The 11,480-nt window shown below is 38.4% G+C and overlaps 1 protein-coding gene across 8 annotated transcripts in view; it reads left to right on the forward strand.

Annotated features, from left to right (window-relative positions):
• Positions 1 to 11,480, forward strand: part of LOC119647725 — a 253,956-nt gene that overhangs the window by 230,632 nt on the left and 11,844 nt on the right. For 6 of the 8 annotated variants that reach the window (XM_038048819.1, XM_038048823.1, XM_038048827.1 and 3 more), the window contains 4 exons: positions 4,612 to 4,811; positions 4,873 to 5,050; positions 5,667 to 5,720; positions 5,891 to 6,497. In XM_038048819.1, coding sequence (XP_037904747.1) covers positions 4,612 to 4,811; positions 4,873 to 5,050; positions 5,667 to 5,720; positions 5,891 to 6,497 — 1,039 coding nt within the window. Of the gene's footprint in view, positions 1 to 4,611; positions 4,812 to 4,872; positions 5,051 to 5,128; positions 5,138 to 5,666; positions 5,721 to 5,890; positions 6,498 to 11,480 lie in introns of all 8 variants that reach the window. The other 2 variants (XM_038048824.1, XM_038048826.1) reach the window with 2 other exon arrangements.

Below are 11,480 nucleotides of genomic sequence, written 5' to 3' on the forward strand. Positions count from 1 at the left end.
TCTGCAAAAAGGTATTCTAAAGTACGTTTCAGTTTATACTGCGTTTATATTGTCGATGAATATGACTGAGGAAGAGAATTATGAGATATTACGGTCTTATCTATTTGAGTCAATGAATCAAGAAAGTCGTCAGAGCAGAATGCCCAACTTCAATTGAGTTTTACATTCCCTTAATGATTCTTGTACTATATATACATATTTAGTTTTAACTAAAAATAAAACTATGTTATTCATCTCGTTTTAACTTCAGAGAGGCTTGTACCTTGTTATTGTCCAGTGATGCCCGCCCTTGTTAAGGTTTTGTGTTGTTGTTCTGTCAAATGAAACGATGTCAGATTTTACTGTTTACATTTTTGTTTGGATCTAGTTCTGCACTTTTTAGAGACCTTCCTCGAAGATACGATTGTTAAGAAAATTCCACTGAACACAAAATAAAGTGTTCCTAGAGAAGTAGTCTCGTTTGGCTACCGATTTTCCGTTTTTCTCTAAAGGTTTCCCCTTTTGTTTTAAATGTTTTTAAGGGACTAGCACAAATTCAACTCAGCAGTGGATTGAGAGACTCGAAAAAGAAAGAAACTTTACGGGTGGATTCAAAATCGTTGGCACGTAGAGATTTCTCTGCTTTAGATGTGTCTGGGATCCATGTTGCAGTGTAATTACCAAGGACCGGATAATCTTGATGATTTAACTTGCAAAAGATAAAGTTACATTTAATCAATATATTTCGAGTTTGGGGGCAATCTACGAGTCCTTGTTGGCGGGCTTGCATCAATAGCTTCACCGTTTTAGTATTCACTGTCATAGCGTGAGCCAAACATACCAAATCTCTAAAGCTCAAACCAATTTTGTATCGCATATACTGAAACGGTCTTTCCCCCTTCAACTTAAAATATATTGTATTTAATACTTAAATATGGAATGGTTTTTGAAAGCTACAAAATGAAACTTTTGCAGTTTTAATGACAACTGTTTTCTGTAATTTTGGTAAATTACCAGTCGAAATTGTTGATATCCCTAGTATCGATATCTTCAAAATTAGTAATTCCAAAAATATTCCAAAATCTGTTTGTTTCCATTCTTGCTCCCTATAAACGACATGTACTGTTTTTTAACATGTCATTAGTATCGTCGGTGCATGGGTTATTTAAGCCAAACATACCAAAAATCTTCAAAAGTGCGTAGATTTCCCTTTGTGTCTCGTCCTTCCGCAGAAGGATGTTAATTGTATTTTTCGATATCCGATTTGAATCAGCGTCGGCCTCTCGATTTCATGCCCTGAATTCAATCTTTGGTTACATCAGGGAAGTTTACTTTCGTCTTTTTTTGTACTTAGCCCGCTATAGGCAATATCGAGAATCGTGGATGTCCTCATTTCAGACGTGATCATAGCTTGTTATGTCAACGATCCAACGTAACATCTTCGCCTACATTGCCGAAGGTCACCGTTAATTGCTTTTGGCAGCCAGCCAACACTTGAAATCACAGAGCAAACGAAATTCCAGTTGATTATGAATTTGAGGTTTTTCTTAGTGCGTCGATCAGAAAAGACCCCATTTGTGGAACGCCATTTCATCCAGGTTGTGCTGGTGCGTGAAACAATTGCACCGTTTATTTTTATTATGGGCTAAGGCCATTTATAATTACTCCACTATGAACAGTTGTGCTTTGCATAGACTAATAGAACATGTAATTAATTACACATGATTTGGGAAGAGAATTTGCCAACGAAGTGAATGGTCATCAGACTGCGTGAAAAATACAAGTCGGTCATCAAAACTGCCAAGAAGTGGTCCTGATTGGACTAATTTCAGAACATTGAAAGCACCAGCGAATCCGCAAGGCCAATCTTATTGGTCAAGGGACATAGGAGCCCATTCTTTTTTAAAAAAGTTGGAAGGCTCCTGGACGGAATCTTCTGGTGAAACCTTGGAGCTTCTGATTCAGCCGCACTTTCCCACTACCGAGGAGGACTGCGAGTTAGTGCCTTTCTTGGACTAATTGCCGAGGATAAGGTCGGTTGAACTATAAATAGCCACTCCGCATATAAATCTTCGGGTCCAGAACGCATACAATCATGCTACAGAAGCAGCTTGAAAGGGTTTTGCCGTGGCTTGTCGAGATTGACCGGAGCTGCATCTCTTTGGGATACATACCACAGTTTTGAAGAAGCGCATGAGTGGTTTTTATAGTGAATGCGGGTAGTCGCGGCCATGAGTCCGCGAAGGACTTTCGACCTTTAAGCCTCAACTCTTTCGTGTTGAAGACCCTAGAGCGCGTCCTAGACATCCACTTAAGCAGTATTATGGAGAGAACGCCTTTCTCTAAGTCCCAACATGCCTGCCTTAAAGGAAAATCCACAGAAACCGCTCTCTACGAGGTAATTGGCATGGTTGATCGGCCACCGCAATAGAAGCAGTATGCTCTAGCTGTCTTCTTGGATATAGGGGTAGCATTCAACAATGTTAGTACCAACGCCATCAAGGAAGCCTCAACCCTTATCGGATTGAAGGGTATCTTACGCATTGGATAATATCCATGCTAAGAATCAGGATAATCCAGTCGAATCTGGGAGGCAGCTACTTGACCAGAGCTGTGAACAGAGCACGCCCCATGATGGCGCCATCTCTCCGGTGCTCTAGTTAATAGTGATGAATAAATTTTGTGAATATCAGACAGGAGCGGGGTAAAGGTGGTGGTGTAAGCCGACGACTTGGTGATATTAGTGTCAAGAATGTTTTCCTCTATTATTAGTGACATCATGGAAAGAGCGTTGGAAAAGGTGTGCCTGTGGACTACAAGATGCGGATTCGGCATAAACCCAACCAAAACGGGACTGATGTTATCATTATCTGTCCTATACCTAAGAAAGAGCATATCACTCTCTGTAGCAAGAAACAGATATCATCCGCTATCTTGCTAGGTCGAATAGCCCCATACGTCCAGAATTTCATCGGCACATACCAAAGAAACCCTACGCGAGGCAAATCAACAGCGGATAAAATTTGAAATATGGCCATCAGTTGCACCATTTTTTCATCAACTTCAAGGTCCTCTATGCCAGCATAGCCAGGATAAAACTCTTCCTGGCCATGAGAGAATTCAGTATCTCAACAAAACTAATAAAATAATAAAAAAATATGAGATGACGTGGAGGGGATCACCAGGATCACTTTCGAGACCCTTCATCATCCTTTTTAATTTGGCCTTGGAAAAAATAATCCGCATGTTTGTTAGCAGCCAACAGAGTCTCTTTCAGGTTACTGAAACTGTTCCGCTCAAGACGTTTCAACACAGATTGTAAGATTGTCTTGCCAGTATATTAGCGAGAAAAACTGCAAAATCTTAGCCACGTTCGAGACAAGAATCCTCCGAAGAATTTCGGGCCCCTTCACGAGGATAGATGACTCCGTAGCTGATAACCATGTAATTTATGAGCGATAACACGATTATCTTGTGGTCGTATATAAAATCCGGCGATTGATTGCTTGATTGCATTCGTAAAGTTTGTGTCTGTGATAGAAAAATAAGACGTGGCAAACCCTGCCTCAGATGAAACAGTGGCTTAGGTCAGGACGCCAGATAGCTGTTAGGAATGTCGAATTGATGAGCCTCCACGTAAAACTGGGACATTTGGAGTTCTTGACTAAGGCAGACCTATACCGGACAGCGGTAGTTGCGCCCTTGATGATGATGAATGAAAATACATGCTGAAGTGAACTGCATTATGTGCCATTCCTCGAGTTCAAATCATATTCATCAAAATGAACAATTAAATAGAAATCGGGTTCGAATTTCTCTTTATCACATATAGTGGCTTTACCATATTTAAAAAATTTTCAATTATGTGAGCTGCAGTGCACTGTTATGTATCATGAGATCATGTATTGTTTTCTTCTGTTCTGACTGTTTTGTTTGGATGTATCTGCATAGGTACGAGCGAGCTTATAAGGTCAATATATTTCACAGAGGTGCAACTCTGCTCTCGTGGAAGACAAAAGCCAACTCGGGTAGTTTTCTGAATAAAGTTATTTAAAAATTATGGTATTACCATGAAGATAAGCCTCAAATGCGCCTTGTGTAGATCAAATGTAATGAAATACAAAACTCTCCTCTCCTATGGGCGATCATACGAACTCCCCAAAATTCTGGACAGAGGGGTAAACTGAAGAATTCGGTACAAGAGGGAACTGTCCAACCAACCACCACCACCACCTATGCAAATTAATCAAAATTAATAAGTTACAATACATCGAAAGGAAATAACAACATAACAACAATTTCTATATACATAAACTCGAAGCACTCAGCATAGATTCTTTTAGGAAAAAAATAACTGTTTCATAATCGATGAACATTCGCAATCATAGATATATTAAGACAGTCTCACATAGAAACCATTCACACCAATGGGGAAGTATTTCCTTCCATCATCTCACAGCTTTTCCTTAAAACGTTTACACCGTTCCAATTAAACCACAATATCAGCGGAAATTTATAATTTACTTTTATGTTGGGCTTTGTGGAAAACTTTTTACGTAATGTACTCATAAATACAAATTTATTATATCTTTCGAACTATAATCAGAACTCAAAATTTTCCCTACTTTTCAGGTGAACGATCAAATTATCGAAGTAGATGGTAAAAGTTTAGTAGGTGTAACACAAGCTTACGCCGCTTCGGTTTTACGAAACACTTCTGGTCTTGTGAAATTCCAAATTGGGCGAGAAAGGGATCCAGAAAACTCAGAAGTAGCGCAGCTTATACGTTTAAGCTTACAAGCGGACAAGGAGAAGGAAGAACGACTAAAAAGGTGGCTTACGTCCTTCACTTCTTCAATTTCTATTATTCTCACTTTCTCAATCTAAATCTAGACAACAAGAAGAATACTTACGACGAACTCTCGATTATTCCGAGGATTCAACACAACCGGCCTCTGCCAATTCTAGCGTATCCGAAGGTCCTACCAGCCCAATTGTTGTCGAGAATCCAATGGAGGTGGAGGCAAAACACTCACAAGAAGTAGAGTCTTTGAAGAGACTTCTACAAGAGGTAAACTTTATATGATTTATTCGTATATCAAATGATCGTAATTGTAATATTCATTTCTGTCTAAATTTCATGCAACAGCATAAAGCGGTAAATTATAGTTCCATCAAAATGGTTTCACTATAATGTAGCGTTTTGTGCATGTCTGAACCACTGTTGAATGTTTCAAATGTAATGTTTTGCTGTTACAGTCCATTGTTTGTTCCGTGTCCGATAATTTTCTTATTTTAAAGAGTTAGTCTTCCGTGATGATTTATCATTGTAATTCTAATTTTATTTTTCTAATCTTGAATATACATTTTTTTAAATTTCGTGTGTTTTAGAGTTAAACTAGTTATGGAATCTAGAAAATTTTAAAATTTCCCTTTTAGATTATATAAATATTTTTAGATGAAATTTTTAAATAATTCAAAGTGGATTTACCATTTTTTGTCCATACATCACCTTTCTTCCAAGTCTACACACATTACAATTGGCATGATAACTTTTGGCCCACCACTGTCTAGTTGGCACAAAATTCACTATATGCTTTTCACCAGCATTCAAATTTGATACACCCTCACAGTTTTTTGTTTATTTATACTTTTATTGCCTTTTTTGTTCTGTTATGCTATTGCAGAGTGAAAAGAAAATATTATTGAATGAAGGCGAAATAGCTGACCTTAAAAATAAGGTGGGTTGGCTTTGATGTTTTGTTTATTTTCGTTGATTTTGTTCTTTTATCTTTATGTGCACTTTCTGCTTGATATGGAAACATGTTCGTTGGGGTTTTTCGCATGGTTGTGTTTATTGCTCACTATATATTATCTTTTACTGACTAACTTTTATCTTATTTTCATAAAGCTCGTAAAGCTTGAAACAACAGGAAACGAAAATGAACTATTAAATGAACGACTGCGGCAAACAGAGCGCGAATTGGCTAACATTAAAAAGGAAGCTTCGAACTATCAAAATATGCTGCAACAGTCCCAAGCTCAATACATGGCTTTAGAGAAGAAATACAACAAAGCGAAGCGCCTCGTCCGTGAATTCCAACAACGTGAAGTTGACATGGTACATCGTGAGGAGTTTTATTTACAATTAGTTCAGGAGAAGGACACTGAATACAATGCGCTGGTGAAAAAGTTGAAAGATCGTGTTATAAATTTAGAACAAGAATTACAAGAAACCCAAAGAAAAGCTGGATTTCCAGTTATATTACCGTATGATAGTACCAGCTTGAAACTTACACCGCAAATGACGAGACGTCAACCGCCCAAGCCATTGTTTCAGAAATTAGAAACTGAACTCTCGGATACTGAGATTTCAGATCTATCGCCAGACGGTGAAGGAGATGGTGATAAGACAGCTACCGTTGAAAGAAAAATGCCTATTAAAGATGAATTAGATACGGCTGTGCCACAACATGAACTACTAGATAATTCAGCTACAAAAACCAAAATAGATTTAGGTGAGTGTCATATATTAGTTTAAGTAAAATTGATAGAGCTTATCAAATCTATTGCTGTTATAAGAGGCATAACTACAGGAGTGGCTGATAGTTAGGTTCATTTGTTTAAGTTTATTATATTGTATTGGGGGTCTTATTCCTTGATATTATTTGCGAGCGCAATGATAGACAAGAAATTGCTGTGACATTTTTTTAACGTGATGACTTTGCGGATTATACTCGCCTAGTGAAGTATCAGACGCTTAAGTTAATTGTCTGTCAGGACATCATATGCATTAGATAGCTGCCGCTATCCTGCAGAAATTAGTCAATTTGACCTACACACATAAGGTAATGTCTATTCAAATATATTTGTTTGTGAAATAGGTTGCATATATAAAAATACTATTAAATTCTCAATGAAAGGTCAACCTTACGCAACGAAGACATATTAAAATATTGCAAAAAGTGAACGAACATACAAAAAGTCGCTATTTCCAAATAGGTTTAAATCCTGTGTAAAAATTCATTTTACTTCTCCAACTACAGAATTATATATTCCGAACTTACTTTCGAGTCGGGAAAACTTTCAGTTTTATATTTCTAGACGTGATGGTCTATTTATTGTTCTGACTGTTAATCGCCTTTATCATCAGTGAATGCCGCTTAAATCGAATCGACTGAACAAATCAATCGTGATATAGGTGTCAGGGCACTCAAACAAAAGCATAAAGCATTGGTTGGTAGGCTGACTGGAATAGCGTCTGGCTCCGTAATGGTGGGACTAGAGTCGGCTTTTGGCATTGGCCCTTTTACTGTTTACTCTGTTCTGTATTGTGAAATTGCAAAGTTTCAACCAGCTGAATTCAAAAATCTAAACTTATACCGAAGGAAAAAGAATTTTTCAAAGACAAATTTAATCAAGATAAGGTTGCTAAGCTTTAGACTCCGCCCCTTTATTCCTTGCGACATATTCTCCTAATGATTTTAAAAAACGTTAACTGAACGAAACCTCCCAAACTATACCGGGGTGGCATTCCAGTTGTTAATATGCTCAGTTCGCGAGGTTTGAAAACTGGTATTAATGTGCGCTTTTAAGTTTGCTCTATTGAAAGTGGAATTATCACTGATTCTGGGTGATGTGCAAGTGAGGTTCACAGTCACCATGAACTGAAGATCTATTAATAACTTATTAGGACGGTCCTAAAAGCTTACAATTGTCTCTTCATTTGCGACATGTTATTAGACCTAGAATCCTCTTTATTTGCCACTCACTCAATTCTACTGCACCCTATGATATTGAGGCCTGTGATCACCAGCGCTTTCATTCTTCTTTTATGGCGCTACAGTTCGATATCGATCCTTGGCCTCCTGATTTTTTCGTCTTCATTCTACTCGGTCGAACGACCGTGTCCTCCAATTTCGGAAACCGACCAGCGTATAACTTGCGATGTCCACTGAGTCCAGCTGTTCTGGGGTTTTCCTAGTGGTCGTTTACTTTTCACCTTACCCTTGAATAGGCGTTTGGAAGTTCTTCTGACTTCCACGCGCTCTACATGGCCTGCTCACTGAAGCTGTTGAATCTTAACATGGATGGTGTATAATAGGTACAACTCACTGTTGCACAATTTAATTTTTTAGAATTGGCAGTACCAGGTAAACCGTTTTGTTGGTGAACATGATCCGCTTGTTTACTTCTTCTATTTCGTTGTTGTCCTTTATGAGAATTGTGCCTAAGTACACAAAACTGTCGACGTGTTCGAAGTTGTAATTAGTTAGTGTCGCATTTTGTCTGATTGGCGTTTTGTCTTCTGGTTGTTATTATAATTTGAGGCCAACTTCTTCCGCTACTTCGTCAAACTTCATCAAAGTCTCCTTTGCGCTCTCTTTCGATCGTGCCAGAATATTTTATGTCATTCGCTTAACCCACTATTTATACAGTAGCTTACCATTTAGATCCACTGGTATCTTTTGGGTTTTATAGCAATATTGAATAATGTTAAGGCCAGCCCATCGTCCGTTGGTTTTGTATCTTTACTCCAGCTCTGGACTGACTTATTATCATTCTGACGAGCCTAATCAGCTTCGTTGTAATTTTAAATTCAGACAATATTGTGAACAGTACCGATCGGACGATACTGTCGTATGCCCTTTCAGAGTCAATAATTTGATAGACACCAACGCTATATTCCAACACTTCTCAATTGTCTGCTTCACTGAGAATAGTTGATCAGTCGTTAACTTTTGCCTTGAAATCCTCCCTAGTATTCGCCAATAATATTGTTTTGAAAAGGATTTGATCCTTCTTTCGATTATTTTTGACAATATTTTGCAATATGTACACAACAATGAATCCCTTTATAGTTCTCGCATCAGAATTTGTCATCTCGTTCATAGAAAAGGCAAATGATACTTTTGCGCAATTCTTGCCGCATAATTAGCTGATGAACGCATGATACCTGGTCATCATCCCTACACTTCTTATCAATAATAACTCCGCAGGTGTTCCATCAACACCCGGGGCTTTGTAGTTTCGCATTTTTAGCGCTTACTTTACTTCTTCGAGTATTGGTGATGAAGTAAGTGCCTGTATGAGCTCTATTCCTTCGATAATAATTGAAGATTGGGCTTTGGAACTGAATAGCTCCTCAAAATATTGCGCCTATCGATTTTTTTTTTCTGCTGCATTTCTCCGTGAGTTTTCATTACTTACATTTAAAACACACACTGTTGGTCACTTTATGGTTAGATATTTTTGGTCTATGTTGCCAATCACTTGAAACAAGTGACCGCGAGATGAGGTGAAAAAAGTTCCATGAGTCTATAAGGCTATCACCGGCTATGCTTTTTCTCATCATACACCTGAACAAGATGTCAGAATCCAAATTTAGAAATTTAGATAATGCCATTTTCAAGAGTTCCATCTGCATTGCACAAAACTGTACATAGAAAACATGTTTAATTTAAATGGAGTTTCATTGTGGTTTATTTGGAACTAGCTTCAAAGAGGGACTGGAGTGTTGCACCGACAAGTTTATATTAGGGGGATTATCCCGTGTGAAGGCCGTTTTTTGGCTTTCTTTAGAAATGTTTGTGAAGAACTGGATAAAGATACAAATGCGAATTTTTCACCATAGATTTACTAATGGTTTGAGCATGGGTAGTAATTTTTTCGGCCGGATATCATAGTTCGTTATTGAAATACAGAGCAATTTATACAGCCATCTCCAAAAAAAGGTGTTTTTCTGCTGCTACACTAGAGGGCGCTGGGATTATCTTACAGAAATAAAAGTAAACGGCATTTTAATGTACAGACTTGACTACAGTCTGCGAACTAGGATTATTAAAAATTATTGAAAGCCAAATGCTTAGTACCTTGTTAAACTTTTTTTTGTGGATTTTGGTGTTTTTTTTACGACTTCTTCACTGAATAAAAAAAAACTACTGAATGAATCGCAATAATCCTAGTTTGCGGATCGTAGAAATATGTTCTGAATAAGACCTGAAAATTTCAAAGAATTTGGTTGGATAGATTTTGGGCTATGGTGGCAGCCGATTTTCAACAAGCAGTTTCGAGAAAAACGCATTTAAAAGGTAGAATGCCATTTTTAGCCATAAAACCTTAACTGACCATTAATCTGCTATACCTAGTCCATAAACCTTCGGTTTCTTGAAGAAACACATGTACATCCTTGGCTTCAATTCTTGTCCTTTTTGCGAAGTCATTCAAACCGATAAATACGAGCTTTATTATGGCGATCGACATAAATCTGGCATGTGACTTATCACGTGTTTAACACTATAATTTTCGCACGATTCCGAGTATCAAAAAATTACTTTGCCCATATATTCTACACTATATCTAGATACAATTGATGTCAAAAAAAAATTCGATTCCACGGATCCGACACACGGGATGACCCCCTTAAATCTGATATTAGATTTAGAGTTGCTCCTACAAAGATTTATTGAATAGTAGGTAGTTTCCTTGGAAAACCCGCGGGACCACTATAAAATATTACTTCGAGGGGAGTACTCTGGTCTCGCGTCCGTGTCGCTTTCCGGGCTCGATTCAGTTCCTGCGGCTTTTCTTGTTGTTGTTCATTGATCATTTCGTCCACTAGATTATGGGCGTTGGGGGCGCCACTCAATCTATCTCTTTCATCTATGAATCTGGGACAATGGAATATAGCATGCTCCTGGTCTTCGGGTGTAGCGCTCAGGAGCCCTGGGAGGCTCGTCCAATATGAAGCGATGCATAACCTGTGTGTCTCGTAAGGGGCTGTATCAGATAGTAATCCAATTCTCTGTGTTCGCTCGACTCATCGTTCAGTAAGCGGGATCCGTGTATAGGTCCAACGGCCCTTTCGTAAATTATTCCACCGTTCCTCTACATGTTCTGTATAGCTCCTTCCTAGTGACTTTCCGGAAGTTTACTGTTATGCCAGACCAATGCGCCCTCGCTTTGTAAAAACAATGTTTCGAATCATACCCACGATTATGCGTCGTCTCTCATTCGATGCTGTCCTATATGGGATGCGCAATCGCAGCACGGTTGGTGGGTATTCCTAACTTACAATTCTCCAGTTCACGGTGTTATTCAGTACTTCCGACCAGAGAGGAGCCTCGTAAAGCAGGATGGATTTCACCACTCCTGCGATAAGTAACCGGCAATTATATTTTAGGCCTCTGATATTAGGCATCATCCTTACTAGAGATAAACTAGCCTTTGTTGTGTTTTCTTGCGCATATTCGAAGTGCCTCTTTGAGATTAACTTGGCATCGATCAGTTCTCCCAGGTATTTAGTTGCATCTAGCAGTCACAGCAGTTCGAAATATTGATATTTTGCCTTTGGAAAAGTCTGGCGCCTTACATTTGAATAAAATGTAACAAAATATTTCGGGCGAAGCTAAGCAATCATTGATAACATTGATGGAGTTCTGAGTCCGAGTCCGCCCGTGATTATTACTCTTGTTTAACTCAGTTATTCATTCACAGCTGAG

The sequence above is a fragment of the Hermetia illucens genome, chromosome 2, assembly GCF_905115235.1.
Source record: "Hermetia illucens chromosome 2, iHerIll2.2.curated.20191125, whole genome shotgun sequence".
Classification (NCBI taxonomy): Eukaryota; Metazoa; Arthropoda; class Insecta; order Diptera; family Stratiomyidae; genus Hermetia; species Hermetia illucens.